Here is a 15,266-nt window from a genome sequence, read left to right as displayed (position 1 = left end):
GAATTCCCAGAGCAGCTGGGGCTGTCCCTGGATCCCTGGCAGTGCCCAAGGCCAGGCTGGATGGGTTTGGAGCAGCCTGGGACAGTGGGAGCTGTCCCTGCCATGGCTGGGGTGGGATTTAAGGTCCCTCCCAACCCAAAACATTCCAGGATTTATTTTGCCCACTCAATTCCAGTTTAGGGAAGCTCTTTTGCTGTGAGATGCTGATTTTTCCAGCAGCAGCACAGCTGGGGAAAGCAAAACCCTTCCTGCCCTGAGGCTGAATTCACAAGGGAGGGGAAAAGAGATTATCAACTGCTCACCTGGATCTGTCAAAATGAGCAGGTTTTGCTTGGGAAGAAAACCCCAGATTTTACTTAAAACCAGCGTAAAGAATTATTTAAATTGAAGCACTCAGAGCACACATCTCTGACAGTCTGTGGAACACCACACCCTGCTTTAACTCCCCTCTGGGTGCAGTTGGACTCCCACTTTCAGTTTCCTGCTCTTTCTGTGACATTAATCCATTTGTTTGGCTGATTTTTGTCATAACAAAACAAAGCACAAACTAAAATGTTTGCAGGGCTGGAAACCTGCTGAAATTAAATTTTCAACCCTTTTCTGGGTATTTGTCAGAGAGTTAGAGCACAGCCTTGGTAGGAAGTGATCCTGAGTCTCAGTCTGGCTGTGAAACCTCTAAAGGCAGTTTATTACTCTGTTTCATGAATGATGCTGCAGGAAGTCACTCCTGATAAAGAAAATGCTGCAAGATAAAGGTCCTCAAGTTAAAGCCACAACATCTGGGCTCACAGAATCTCATGAGAATTTCTGCTTTCACTTGCGTGGTGCCTGCTGGTGTGTGCTGGGGGGAGAGCACAGTGAATTTTTTTACCCAGTTCTGGTGGGTTTTAAACCAGATTCTGTCTGGAATGTTCCCTGTGGGGTCCCAGCCCCCAGCTCTGCCCACCAGACCCCAAAAACGCTGTGGAATCTGGAGAGGGGTAAAGGGATGGAGGGACAGGAGCCAGGGAATGGCTCCCAGTGCCAGAGGGCAGGGCTGGATGGGATCTTGGGATTGCAGGGATTGTTCCCTGGCAGGGTGGGCAGGCCCTGGGATAGAATTCCCAGAGCAGCTGGGGCTGTCCCTGGATCCCTGGCAGTGCCCAAGGCCAGGCTGGATGGGTTTGGAGCAGCCTGGGACAGTGGGAGCTGTTCCTGCCATGGAATGAGATGACAAGATCCCTCCCAATCCAAAGAGTTCTGGCATTCCATGAAATTGTAGGTAGAAAAATGATGATGGATCTCCTTGTTCCATGGAGCCCTTGTTCCATGTCCCTGGGAACTGCTGAAACCCTTGTGCTCTCCCAGGGTTCAGTCCTTGCTGCAATCCTAAAAATCAGAATTGATCCTTTTGCCTGGCTCTGCTTTCCCCTCTCACCTGGCTGGGTTTTTCTGGGGTTTCACCAAACTCACCTTCCAAAAAAGGGAGAGGTTCTGGTGCCCAGGGCCCAGGTCCTGCTGCCGGTACCAGACATCCAGGATCCCAGCTGGCACTGCAGGGGACGGAAAAGCAGAGCAGTGGGCATGGCTGGGGCATAAAACCAACAAATGAAACAATAGGGAGGTAAAACCCCTGAGAAAAAACTCAAATTGAAACTTTAAACTGTCCCTGAAATGCTGCAGGGTGTGATAATCCATGTCTGCTGTGGTTTGGCTGCTTTGAGGATGGGATCACGAGGAGAACGAAGCCACAAAGCCAAGGAGAGGAGTTTGGATCTGCTGGGGGCTTCATCCTGACCCCAACAATCCTGGTGGCTCCCAAGGACACCCACACACCAGTGCACAGCATTAGCTCCTGCCTTTGCATAAATCTGAGGCTTATGAAGGTCCTTGGGCTCGGCTCCATCAATCCCAGAGCTGGATGAGGGCGTCTGTGGGATGTGTTGGATTTTCCTGTCAGGTTCTGGCAGTAAAGACCTTTAACAGCTCCTCTGGGGCAGCTGAAAGCCCTGGTGCCTCCCACAGCTCTGACTGGAAACTCTTGCTGTTTTAAAGAATCCTCCCCAAATGACATTAAAGGGAAGATGTGTCTGGAAATCCAGAATCAGAGATGAATATGTCAGGAAAGCTGAGGTGACAGAGCTTGGCTCCTCGAGGACCCTGACCAGCATCAACTGATTAAATTAAATTAACGTTTGCTAATTATTAACAGCAGGGGGCAGCTGATGGGACAGCAGGGCTGGAGCAAAGACACAAAACCCTTCACATCAGCGATGCTGGGAGCACTTTGTCCTGCACTGACTGCAGAGAGTGACTGGAACACAAACAAGAAGCAGCAGCAGGAACAAAGCCAGAGCATCGAGTGTGAGCTCAAAGCAGCAAAATTCAAATGTGGGATTGCACCTGCTGCCCTCCAGCCTGGATTTGAGAGCCTGTGAGAGCTGTGAGCAAGGTAAGAACTTTCCTGGCAGTTCACAGGAAAAGGAATTTCTCCCTGAACAGGTTTGATTGGAGACAATTTGTGGAGGATTTCAGCTCCTGCAAGGCAGAGTGGGGATGATGAACCCAGAGCTCCTCAATCAGCTGAAAACCCTCTGGGGCTGGTGATGGCCACAAACCCAGGGAGAAAGCTGTGGAGAGGGAGGGAGGTGTTCACACCTCCCCATCAATGAATGCAGAAAGTGCTGCTGTCGCTGAGGAATGGGAAATGGGCTGATCAGAACAGCACCAGCCCCACCAGCTCCCAGGAATTCACAAAAATTCAAAAGAAGAGCAGCCCAAGCCAAGCAGAGAATCACAGAATTAGAAGGGTTGGATGACACCTTAAAAATTATCTCACTCCAACCCCCAAATCCTTCAGCTGCTCTCAGTGAACTCTGGAAATTCCTGTTTTGAGAGAAACACCAACAGCTTCCCCGTTTGTTCATTAAAAAAATGCAATTTTCTTACAGAAACCTCTCTCAGATCTAGGGTTGGCACAAAACAAGGCAGCAGCACTTAGAGCCTGCTGAGCTGGAGTTTCCCGTGGGATGCAGAGCTGGGTTTAGGGCAGGGGGGTTCATTCTTTACCTGCTGCTGGAGTTTGGCTCTGGGTGCTGCTCCAGTCACTCCACAGCCCCCGGCTGGGCAGGATCCTGCAGCTCACCTGGAACTCGTAGGCTGTGTCAGGCTCCAGCCCCTGGAGATGATATTTCTCCCTGCTGAAGATTTCCACCTTTGGTGGGGATGAGGGAATTGATATTAAACTCCCGAGGAAATGAGGGGCTGGATTATGAATTCAGGAGAAACCCTGATCAGGGAATGATGTGAGGAATCATCAGGCCTGCAGGGCTTCAGCTGAGAAATCCCTCATTTCTGAGGGATTTGCTCAGCTCCCAGCAAAACCTTCCTTTTGCCACCTAAAGCAAATAAAACTTCATGGAATTGTGGAATGGTTTGGGTTGGAAAAGAACTTAAATCCCATCCAGAGCCACCCAGCCATGGCAGGGACAGCTCCCACTGTCCCAGGCTGCTCCAAACCCATCCAGCCTGGCCTTGGGCACTGCCAGGGATCCAGGGACAGCCACAGCTGCTCTGGGAATTCTATCCCAGGGCCTCTCCATCTTCCCAGCCAGGAATTCCTTCCCAATATCCATCTAAATCTACCCATTTCCAGCTTAAAGCCATTCCCTGTGTCCTGTCCCTCCATCCCTTGTCCCCAGCCCCTCTCCAGCTCTCCTGGAGCCCCTTCAGGCTCTGAGCTCTCCCCAGATTTTTTTCCTTCTCCAGCAGGTGCAGAACTGCCTCATTCCCGAGGGAATTACCGTGCTCCAGGTGCTGCTGCTGAGGGGGCGATACCTCAGCCTGTAGTGCTGTGCTTGTGCCTCGTGGTGCCAGGAAAGGCTGCAGCTGGTGGCAGAAGAATCATCAAATTCCACCAAAAAGTCAGGAGGATGTGGCTTCACTGGCACCAAAACACAGAAAAAAGCAGGGCTCAGAGAGGCAGCACAGCCCAGAACGGGGGGTTAGGTGGAAAATAGGATTATTGGTTTAGGCTGGATGATTTTTCCAAGAGGTTTAATGTTTTTCCAAGAGCTCCTGAATATTTTCAGGTTTTCCCCGAGGTCTGGGGCTGACTGGGAGGTGAGGAGTGCTGATTTACCTATGTCAACCAACATGAAGGTGAGTGGCTGGGAAGAGGCATTTCCTAATTGATTGGAGGCAGAAACCACCACGGTGTAATTGGAGTTAAAATCCAGCTTGCTCAGAGTCCCAGAGCCAAACACAGGGTTGGGAGTTTCTTGTGGAAAGCAGAAGGTGTCAGTCCCATTGGAGAGCCTGGAGCAGAAGGAAAAGTTTGGTTGGATTTCTGTGGAGCAGGGAAGGTGTGGGGGGACAGGTTCCCTTCCCAAAGGGATGGATTGGCACAGCCTCTTCCCTGACCCCCGAGGGAGCTGAGGGCACCATCAGAGAGCTGCTCCAGGGGGTAATTAGGCATTAATTACATTTACAGCCCCTCACTTACTCTATTCCATAGGCAGTGTCGAGGTAGGTGAGCCTTCCTTTGTGCCAGGTGCAGGTGGGACGGCCCTTTGTCCCAAACTGGATACAGGACACGTTCCTGGGCTCGTCTGGAGGGGCTGGAACAGAAATTCCCGTCAGTCCTAAAACCACAGCCTGCTTTGGGTTGGACCTCTGAGGGTCCTTCAGTCCAACATCCTCAGGCAGAGCAGATCAGAGCCTCATCCAGCCTGGCCTTCAGCCTTTCCTCCTCAGAGAGGTCGGCAGGAGACATTTTCAGGGGTGCTGGGTAGGGAGGACGTTGTTTGCAGATTTATGGAGCCTCTCTCCCTTCAGGAATAACACAGCAGCACAATTCCAAGCAGGAACATTCCCAACAGGAAGATCCCCTCACAGCCAGCAGCAGCTCTGGCCAAAGCCACCCCTGGGAGCCCCTTCCCCTGTTCCCCAGCAGGGATGAAGAAGTGATGTTCCCTTACTCCCAGCCAGGATATCCATCCCACAGACGAGTTTTGCCTTGTCTCCACAGATGCTTTTGCACGTGAAGGTGTGTTTGCCGAGGCTGCTGAGCAGGAAGGTTTTGCTGACGGAGCCTCCCTGCCCTCGGATTTGCTCGGAGCTGTTGAGGAAGATCGCTGCCCAGCACCAGGAGGCTCCTGGAGGAGCTGCCAGCCTGCAGGACACGGTGATGTTGGTGCCAGGCGGCACGGCCTGGCCACTGCTGGCTGTCACCGTGCCCTTGGCGCACACCCCCGAGGCTCTGGGGGCACTCACAGCCCCTCTCCTGCAGGATTCTGTGGGGGAACACAGAAAACTCCAGCTGGAACCCCCTGGTTTCCCTGCAGCACGTGCTGTGCTCAGCCAGGGGGTCCCCAATGCCTGCTGGAGGAATTCCAGGCTCTGCACAGGAACCCCTGGGATGTTCTCTGGGAGCAGCAGCCATGGGGCCGCTCCCAGTTCCCAAAAAACCCAGGCAGCCCCAGAAACCTCCTTTCATCAGGGATTAGAGAGGTGCCTGTGGCAGCAGAGCTGTGGCAGGAGGCACAGGAAGGACCCAGAGCTGCTTCTGGAGCCCCTCTGGAGCCAGGCTGGGAGAGCTGGGGGTGCTCACCTGGAGAGGAGAAGCTCCAGGGAGAGCTCAGAGACCCTTGCAGGGCCTGAAGGGGCTCCAGGAGAGCTGGAGAGGGACTGGGGACAAGGGATGGAGGGACAGGACACAGGGAATGGCTCCCAGGGCCAGAGGGCAGGGCTGGATGGGATTGCAGGGATTGCAGGGATTGTTCCCTGGCAGGGTGGGCAGGCCCTGGGATAGAATTCCCAGAGCAGCTGGGGCTGTCCCTGGATCCCTGGTAGTGCCCAAGGCCAGGCTGGATGGGTTTGGAGCAGCCTGGGACAGTGGGAGCTGTCCCTGCCATGGCTGGGCTGGGATGAGATGGGATTTCAGGTCCCTCCCAACCCTAAACTATTCTGGGATTATGTGAACAAGGATTTTTTCCTGTTTGTGAGCTCTGCCTGTCCTGGTGCCTTTTCTCACATAACCACCTTGGACTGAAACCCAAACAAACTCCCTGCATCTCTTGTGAACTCCAGAAAGGGAGATGCTCACTGGCACTTGGAGTAGAAGCTGGAAAAATCCTAATTAGGCTGAGTGCTTGATTAGAGAGCTAATTGCTCTGTAGGAAGAAACCCCTCTTACCTGCTGTGAAGTGCAGCACCAACCAAATTGCTGAGGGCACAATCCATGAAAATGCCATTTTGGTGCCTAGAGAGGAAGGAATTGCTGTTACCAGCTGCTGAAGGGTGATGTTATGTACAGATCTTGGTGTTTTTCTGTTTTACTAATTGAGAAAATCCCAAATGCTCATTTTGTGAGACCTTTCTAATGAAAAGTTTCATTTAAATCCAGAGGCTGTGACTTTCAGGCTCTCAGCTCACCCAGAGCCTCTTCATGTGGTGCCTTCTGTAGGTGACTCGTGAGTGCCAGGATGAGCAAGCTCAGGTTCTTCAGGGAAATGTTCTGCCTTCCACTAAACTGTGAGAACAGCAAAGTGCCCTGCAAGAGTCACAGAGACCCTGCCCTTATCTCCCATACCCTGCTCTGACATCCAAAAAAACACTGAATCCCATACAACACCATGAAAACAACTGTTAAACTTCAATAGAACAATTCAGAGTGATTAATTAAGTGTAAATTAGACTGCTTTCCTAAGTCACTGAGTGAAAAAGTTAAAGTTTGGAGTTTAAACTAGTTTAGAGGACAGGAGATAAAATAGAAAATTGAAGATGTTGTCTCTTGTTCTTCCTTCTTCATCTTCTTCTAGAAGTTTTTAAGTAGCAATAAGTGATTAAATAGAGAATGCTGCAGTGCAGCTCACAAATATTGAATCATTAAGTCACTTAAAAAAATACATGTGTCATTAATTGAGTGAAAATGAATGTAAAAATAAAAAATCTGCATATTTCAAGGCCATTTTGTGCCATTCCAACCAATTTGAGCCAGTCATTAATAAGTTAAGCAGAAAGTCCAAGAAAGACTGCCAAATCTTTTGTAATATATTAATAAACATAAGAAACAGAAACCTAATGAGCTTCTAAAGTATTCTTCCTAACACAAAACTAAAATAAATGAAACTCTCTGTGAAAGAGTATCCCAAAAAAACTCAGGATCCAGCATCACTGCCCCAGATACCCGGGATAAGGGGAAGAACAACTTCACCCCAAAGCATCTGCTCAGAGCTGCCAGAGATTTAACTGAGATGGGAGAAAAGGGTGAGAAACTGCTGAGGAACCACCTCCAGCTCAGAGCTGAGGGTGGAAAATGAATGGAAACCCCCTGGATTCCACATCAGTGTGATGCCTGAAGTGTTTTAACTTTCATATTTTCCAGATTCTGCTCTGCATTGCTGCCTAACTCTGAACTTCACAGAAAGCCCCAGCGAGTTCTCACAGCTCAGGGAGACAAAATTGCAGCTCCAGGCCCAAAGGGTACAACCAGCAGTGAATTGATGTGAGGACTGCATCACCTGGAGCTGGAATTGGACAATGAATTCATGGAGCAGAACTTATCAAAGTGTGAAACTCATGACTCAGAGCCCAGCTCGGGTGGAGCCAGGGCCGGGCTCTTGCAGTGCCCAAGGTGCTCCTTGGAAGGGCTTTTAATAAATCCCTGTTTTATTCCTTTAACCCTGCCCAGCCTCTGCTCCAGGAAGGCTTCAAGGGAGGGAAATCAGCACTGCTGGCTGTAGGGGATGGAACACAAAGGGGAGGGGGAGAAGTCTCCAGATGTCTGTGGGTACCAACCTGTGCCTGGTTTTGTGTTTTCTTATCCCCCAAATCTCCTCTGGGAGCACCAGGGTCACGGGCCACGCTCTCTGTCCCCCTGTGGATGTGGCACAGGGATTCTGGCTGTCCCCTCACCCTCCAGCTCTGAAGCAGCACAGCTCCAGGGTTGGCTTTCAACCCCACTTCTCCCAAAAAACCTCTGCTGTGCTGTTCTGGAGCTGCTGGAGGAACATCCTGGACATTCAACCCCACTCTTTGTGCCCCAAATCTCCCCAAATCCCTGGCACTGGCTGAGGTTTTAGGGAAGATTTCCTGCATTTTGGCTGTCCCCAGGCTCTGTGGGGACAGTGACACCCCAGGTCACCCCAAACCTTATCAGAAATCCTGGGGGATTTCATCAGAGCCCAGGGAATGAGGGAGGGGTTGTTGAGGATGGACTTTTGGAGCTGCTCCATCCCAGGGTGCAGGGAATATCTGGGATAGTGAGAATTTAACAGAGCTCTAAATGAATTCATTCTTGCTGTTATTGTTCCTTCTCTTTTCAGGCCTCCCATGACATCAGCTCAGCTTTTCTGGCTGTTTGTGCTCAGCTTTTCTCCCCTCGGACACCTCAGCACAGGAATTTCAGGCACAGCTTCAAAAATGAGGTGACACAAAAGTTTGCAGCCTCCAGGAATCCCAAATTTTGCCTTTGAGCCTCCCTCAAAATCCCTCAAAATTTTGCCTTTGAGCTGCTTTTCCTCCCCCTCAAAGCCAGGAACAAGGCCTGGGCTCCTTTCCAGAGCTGCCAATAATTATCATTAATTAATAAATAATTTCCTGGGTGGGGAGGAGGAGGGGGAAATTCCCCACAGAATTCCAAATATCAAAAACTTCTTTTTACCTCTGGTTTCTCCTCTGCCTTCATCAGTTCCTGTGACTCTTCCCCTTTTCCAGGGCCCTTCCCAGCTCCACGAGGCTGCCCCAGGATTGGGATGAGTTCAGCCAGAGCAGCACCAGGAGTTCTGTGGGATCCAATCCCGTTTTTCCTGATTTCCTGGGAATCTTCACTCGGTTCCTCTCCTGCAGGAGGTGTTGGAGGGAAGATGCTGCTGGATGGCTCAGAGGATCAGAGGTTGTAGTGACAGGCAGGAGGAAATCACCCTCCTTTCACTTCTATTTTTTTCTTATTTCCTTTTCCTTCTTCTTCTAAAAATCTTTTTAGGTTTTATTTTTTCTGATTTTCTTTCCTTTATATATTTGTTTTCCACTTTTCTTTTTTCTTTTCCCCCTTTCTCTTTTCTCCTACTGTATTTTTTTCTTTGCTGTTGTCTTTTTTTACTTTTCCCTTTTTAAATTTCTTTTTCTACTATTTTTTGTTCCTTTTTCTTTTTCTCTTTTTTTTTTTTGGTCCTTTTTTTCCTTTTTCTTTTCCCTTTTTCTTCTTCCTTCTTTTTTTTTCCTTTTTTAATATTTTTATCTTTACATTTTTAACCTTTTTATAATTTTTATTTTTACCTTTTTTATATTTTTAAATTTTAAATTTTATATATTTTAAATTTTACCTTTTTTATCTTTTTTATATTTCCCTATTTTTTATTTTTATCTTTTACATCTCTTTTATATATTTTTTACCTTTTTAATATTTTAAAATATTTTTTTCTTGTTTATATTTTTTAATCATTTTTATCTTTTTAATCTTTTCCCTTTTTTCTCCTTTTCATCCTTTCCCTTCACTTTAAATACCAAACTCTGCTTTTCCCAGGCTGCTCCAAACCCATCCAGCCTGGCCTTGGGCACTGCCAGGGATCCAGGGACAGCCCCAGCTGCTCTGGGAATTCTATCCCAGGGCCTGCCCACCCTGCCAGGGAACAATCCCTGCAATCCCAAGATCCCATCCAGCCCTGCCCTCTGGCACTGGGAGCCATTCCCTGTGTCCTGTCCCTCCATCCCTTGTCCCCAGTCCCTCTCCAGCTCTCCTGGAGCCCCTTCAGGCCCTGCAAGGGGCTCTGAGCTCTCCCTGGAGCTTCTCCTCTCCAGGTGAGCACCCCCAGCTCTCCCAGCCTGGCTCCAGAGGGGCTCCAGCCCTGGAGCAGCTCCAGGGGCTCCTCTGGAATCTCTCCAGCAGCTCCATAACTTCCCCCTGGTGTCCATCTCTGCTTCCTTGGAACCTGGACCATGGAATTGTGGCGTGGCAGAGCTGGACCCCAGCAGCAGGATGAGCCACCCCCCTGCAGGGTGGCAGTTTTAGGGTCCCCTCTGTGGTGGCTCCGTGTTTTCCATCCCTTTGTGTGCCAGGGGCTCTCGGTGACTCTGCCTCCCCCAGCAGGATGGGATGAGTCCTCCAGCCTGGAAAATCCCAGTGCTCTGCTTCCTTCTGAGCCTCCAGCCAAAGCTGGAGTCACAGGGAGAGTTTGGTGCTGCTCCAGAGGAGTTTGGTGCTGTCCCAGGAGAGTTTGGTGCTGCTCCAGAGGAGTTTGGTGCTGTCCCAGGAGAGTTTGGTGCTGTCCCAGGAGAGTTTGGTGCTGTCCCAGGAGAGTTTGGTGTTGTCCCAGGAGAGTTTGGTGCTGCTCCAGAGGAGTTTGGTGCTGTCCCAGGAGAGTTTGGTGCTGCTCTAAGAGTTTGGTGCTGCTCCAGAGGAGTTTGGTGCTGCTCCAGAGGAGTTTGGTGCTGCTCCAGGAGATGATGATGCACAGAAGACACAACATCTCTATCCTTTATTGGACTGTGATGTTTTCTGTGTCCCTGTGGCAAGGTTAGCTCCTGGCTGTGAGGAGAGAATCTCCCCTATTACATCACCTCTATAATTCATTTCTCATTCCCTGTGTTCTGCTCTTCTCTCATTCCAGCCCTGCTCCCACGGCTTTCCCAGTGTTGTTCTCATGGGATTTGTCCTGGGAAGATGACATTTGGTGCCCAAAGCACAGCCTCAGCTCTCACATCCTCTCCTTTGGTCTGTGCCCCTGAGCTCAGCCCTGTCAGGACTCCTCCTCCTCCTCCCAAAACCCCTCAAAGGCTCAGGGAAGGGACAGGCTCCCCCAAATCCCATCATTTTTAATGATTTCTCCCAGTTTTGTCGCGAGGCCGCCCCGGCTGCCGCTGCTTTAGCCCCACCACGTTTTCAGAAGGCTTCTGCTGACCCAGGCACTTCTTTGCAGCTTTGCACGAGCCTTGGCCACAATCTGGGCTTTGATCTCCTCTCAGTGCACTCAGAAATCCCCCAAGGTCTCGGGTGTTACTGAGCTCTGTGAAACCTCCCAGTCTGAAATCCGATTTTAGCCCCTGCAGTGTCTGTGTCTGCCACCCAAGCTCTCCCACGATTTACTGACAGCCAAACCCCACTGAGGGCGAGCAGGGGGTAAAACCCAGCTGCAGCAGGTGCTCAGAGGATGTTTCTGTCACCTCCTGCTCCTGCTGCTCCTCCCCAAGGGTTTAAGGCGCTTTTACCTTCCCTCCTGAGCCTTCACCAGCTGCAGTAAACCAGACTCTGCAGATAAGAAGCAGATGAAGTCACACCATCAGTTGGTGACTAAGCTGAGCCTAAACCCAGCTCTCTGCGCTGCCAACCTGAAACCAGAATGAATTCCACGTCCTCCTGCATGGCAATGGCTCAAAGGGTTTAAAAGCATGACTCAGATGAGCGTTGAATGCGTCATTTATTGTGTGTTAAATTCATTTATTGTTTCTTTATCTTCATTTTGCTTTAAATCATTTCCAAGCTGACTTTTTGAAGAGGTGAACAGGTCCCACAGGGGAGGCTCTGGTGGTGGTGGGATCTCCTTGCAGCCCTGAGCTGCTCCCCGTAGACACATCCTGCTCTGATGGGATGGAGCAGGAGTGGGTGGATCTCTGTTCCCTGAGCTGTCTGCACCCCTTTTCTTGCTTCTTTCCATTTGTTCCCTCTTTCCCTTTGTAGAAAAAGTCCTTTTTTTTTAGTGAGGTTTTGTTAGAACCTTGGCAGTGATGAGGCAGCACCGTGGAGCGTCTCTGGGGGTCGTGAAAATCATGGAATTCATTCCTGAGCTGATCAACAACAAGTGGGAATCTCTGGCTCTGGATCCGACTGCCAACAGTAAAAAAAGAGCTTTAAACAGGGGATACAAAAAGCTGACAGCAAAAATACAAAGGAGTTTGTAATGTTTGAGGGCAATGGGGAACCCTGAGGTGTTCAATCAGTCCAGAGTGACTTTGTGATGGGATTCATGGCATGCCCCATCCCTGGAAGTGTTCCAGGTTGGATGGGGCTTGGAGCAGCCTGGGATGGTGTTTGGGATCACAGAATCCCAGAAAGGTTTGGGTTGGGAGAGACTTTAAATCCCATCCAGAGCCAGCCCTGCCATGGCAGGGACACCTCCCACCTGCTCCAGCCTGGCCTTGGGCACTGCCAGGGATCCAGGGACAGCCACAGCTTCTCTGGGTGTTTATCCCTGAATTTCTCTCTCTCTCTCTGTGTATTTGTGCCCTTCCCAGCCCAGATTTTCCAGCTGAACATGTGGAAAACAGAAATATTTCCTTTTACCTCCCGAGGAGGGCTGGCACCCACGGCTCTCTGCCCATGGTGGGAGCTGGGATCTCTCCATCCCTGCTGGAAGAGCAGGAGCTCTGCTCTTAGGGCTGCAAATCCAGCCAGCAGCTCCCTGAAAAGCAGCAGCAGCTCTGTTTCCTGGCAAGAGGAGCATTTCCCCCCTCGAGGTTTGGCAGCACAAGCCTCAGGATGTGGACATTGAGAAAAAATAAAAACCACCTCACACTGCTGAAAGCTGCTCTTGTACAATTTCCTTCCTGCACGGGCAGCACTCACTAATTTTAGGCTCCCTGCAGTGCCACACTCACATTTCTGCATTTTTTTTGCTGATCTGAAGAAGAATCCTCACCCTCCTTGCCAGGTCACTGCTCCTCTGGAAGCAGGAACAGATTCCTGGGGGTGTAAAGGAGCAGGCACAGCACCCACCAGGGTGCTTTGGAACTACTGAGAGGAAAAACAAAATTAATCCATTTGTGCCACAGCTGGTGGAGAAATGCTCACAGTGCTTAGGAAAAATTGGGGAAATTTAGGATTTTTTTCTAAGTTTAGGAATTAAACTTAGGAATTTTTAGGAATTCCTAAAATTTAGGAATATTTTCTAAGTCCCAGAACACCTGGAAAAGGTTTCAGGGCTGCTGGGGGAAGGAGGCTGCTGTGTTTCACCTTCTGGGTGTCCAAATTCATGTTCTTGTGCCTGGTAAATCCCATTTTTCTCCCCACAGTGTGATGAAGAGCTGTGGGATGAGAAATCCCTCACCCAAAGGGAAGGATTTGGCTAGTGAGCGATTCAGAGGGATTTTAAATCAGCCTGGCAGGTTTTTTTTTGGAATGGGAGGAAAATGAAGGACAGAAAAGGTTCCATGTTCACCTGTGTGAGACAGAAATTGGTACAGAAATCCTCCTTGGTGCTGTGTCTGCTCCTCAGGAGCAATCCCAAAATATTTTCCACATCTCTGCCAGGATGTCTGAGGAAATTTTTTTATCTGTTTTAACTGCAATTAGCTCCAGGAATGAAGTGCTCCGAACATTTGGGAATGAAATGGTTCAAATCTTTGGGAATGAAATGGTTCAAATCTTTGGGAATTAAATGGTTCAAATCTTTGGGAATTAAATGCTCCAAATCTTTGGGAATTAAATGGTTCAAACATTTGGGATTGAAATGTTCCAAACCTTTGGGATTGAAATGCTCCAAATCTTCAGGAATTAAATNCTCCAAATCTTTGGGAATGAAATGCTCCAAACCTTTGGGATTGAAATGCTCCAAACCTTTGGGATTGAAATGCTCCAAATCTTTAGGAATAAAATACTCCAAACCTTTGGGATTGAAATGTTCCAAACCTTTGGGATTAAAATGTTCCAAACCTTTGGGAATGAAATGCTCCAAAGCTTTAAGGAGAGGACCATGTTGAGCAGTAACTGAAGATATTGCACCCTGCAGGAATCTCCTGCTCAGCCTTCCAGGAATCCAAGCTTGGTGGGTTCTTTGCTCCTGCCAGTTGAGGTGAGGCTAAAACTGGGCTTTGCTGGCCCAAGATCCCCAGGCAGCCCCAAGAACCTGCAGTGGTTCAGAGGGCAGAATTCCAACCCGGAGCTTTGCTCTTCTTCTTCCACTGGCAATCCTGGTGCTCCAGGGCTTTATCCCAGTTCCAGCCTCTCTCCGAGCAGCCCTCCCACGCTCTGTGGGGAGCAGGGATTTCCATCCACAGGCTCCCTGTTGACAGCTCTGAGGCAGGACAGCAGCTCCTCGGGGACCAGCATCTGCTCCGGGACATCGCTGGGCGGCCAGCGCTTCTCCGGGAAGGATCCGCGTCCCGCCGGCTCTGGGAACCCCTGGCTGCTGTTCAGGACCAGGTGGATCTTCTCCAGCAGGCACAGCTGGGCTGGTCCCCCCTGCTGCTGCCACAGCTGGGGGCCAGGGTTGCTGTAGTCCTGGGAGAAGATTCCCATCTCCGCTGGCGGAGCGGCCGCGGGCTGCGGGTGAATCCCGGCCGCGACGTATCCCGGCGTGGTCCCGATGGAGAGCTGGGGTTTGTAGGCTCCAAGCTGCTCTGGGCTTGGGCTGCTGGGGGTCACCACCACGCTCCTGGGCAGCTCCCCGTGCTCCTCCGTGGCCAGGTCCTCGCTCCGCTCCTGCGCCGGCACCTCCTGGAGCTCCGTGAGCGCGGGGTCACCGCAGGCCGGGAACGGCTCCCGGGGGCTCTCGCTGGGAAAATCGCCCTGGTCCTGGGGAAAGATGATGGGTGTGGCAACAAACTGGTAAATTCTGTTCTAGGAGAGCTGGAATTAGGGCTCAGAGCAAACCTGGCCCAGGGGATGGAGTGGGATGAGCTCCAGGATCCCTCCCAGCCCGGAGCCGTGGCCACACAGAGAATGTGGAATTAAGGTTTAAAGACCTCAGCTAATCCAGGCTCCCACACACCTCACAAATGCCTGGGAAATGATTCCTGAGCTGTTCCCAGCACCCTGAACCTCCTCCCACCCGTGCTCCTCACAGCTCCCAGCCAGCTGCCCTCTCCCAGGGAACAAGGAATTGCCAGGGGAAACGGCCTCAGGTCGTGCCAGGGGAGGTTTAAACTGGATTTTGGGGAAAATTTCTCTGTGGAAAGGGCTGGGCAGCGCTGGCACAGGGCTGGAGTGCCCATCCCTGCAGGGATTTAAAATCCCCGAGGATGTGGCACTTGGGGACATGAGTGGTGGCCTTGGCACTGCTGGGAATGGTTGGGGACTCAGAGATCTCCGAGGGATTTTCCAGCCTGGATAATTCCATAATTGTGTGAATCCAAGCTTTAACCTGAGGGGAAGCAAAGCCAGGAGAAAACTCTGCCCTCACCTGGAGTGACTTCACCACTTTGCTGTTCTCCATGCGGGGAAAGTCTTCAAAGAGCCACTTTGGCAAGAGGGACACAAGGGTGGCCTTAGTCCTTCACCAGCAGGGAAAAAACAAACCCCAAATTTAAATCAAATTTATTGCTCAGATATTCCTCCTGCAGGATAAAACTGG

General features: G+C 50.5%; 1 protein-coding gene, 1 long non-coding RNA gene and 1 other non-coding gene across 3 annotated transcripts in view; all 3 read right to left on the bottom strand.

The window, feature by feature from the left end:
• LOC107207898 (interleukin-12 receptor subunit beta-2) overlaps nucleotides 1-9,011 on the bottom strand; it is a 15,983-nt gene extending 6,972 nt beyond the window's left edge. Inside the window, exons 1-8 of the mRNA XM_033516253.1 lie at nucleotides 8,645-9,011; nucleotides 6,176-6,241; nucleotides 4,959-5,273; nucleotides 4,484-4,598; nucleotides 4,121-4,296; nucleotides 3,783-3,922; nucleotides 3,049-3,193; nucleotides 1,418-1,532 (exon numbers count right to left, since the gene is read on the bottom strand). Coding sequence (XP_033372144.1) covers nucleotides 1,418-1,532; nucleotides 3,049-3,193; nucleotides 3,783-3,922; nucleotides 4,121-4,296; nucleotides 4,484-4,598; nucleotides 4,959-5,273; nucleotides 6,176-6,233 — 1,064 coding nt within the window. The 5' untranslated portion in view covers nucleotides 6,234-6,241; nucleotides 8,645-9,011. The remainder of the gene's footprint in view (nucleotides 1-1,417; nucleotides 1,533-3,048; nucleotides 3,194-3,782; nucleotides 3,923-4,120; nucleotides 4,297-4,483; nucleotides 4,599-4,958; nucleotides 5,274-6,175; nucleotides 6,242-8,644) is intronic.
• Nucleotides 9,012-11,379: 2,368 nt separating this feature from the next.
• On the bottom strand, nucleotides 11,380-14,489 carry LOC117244811. Its single transcript, XR_004498594.1, has 2 exons — nucleotides 12,260-14,489; nucleotides 11,380-11,803 (listed from the first exon to the last, which is right to left on the bottom strand). It is a non-coding gene; the product is annotated as an uncharacterized LOC117244811 (long non-coding RNA).
• Nucleotides 14,490-15,084: 595 nt separating this feature from the next.
• LOC107207899 overlaps nucleotides 15,085-15,266 on the bottom strand; it is a 2,106-nt gene continuing 1,924 nt past the window's right edge. The window contains exon 3 of the transcript XR_004498463.1: nucleotides 15,085-15,186. This is a non-coding gene — a transcript (uncharacterized LOC107207899). The remainder of the gene's footprint in view (nucleotides 15,187-15,266) is intronic.

This window comes from Parus major, chromosome 8, assembly GCF_001522545.3.
Source record: "Parus major isolate Abel chromosome 8, Parus_major1.1, whole genome shotgun sequence".
NCBI classification, from domain to species: domain Eukaryota; kingdom Metazoa; phylum Chordata; class Aves; order Passeriformes; family Paridae; genus Parus; species Parus major.
The sequence above is the reverse complement of the archived record's forward strand: the minus strand, read 5'-3'. Positions and strand labels throughout refer to the sequence as shown.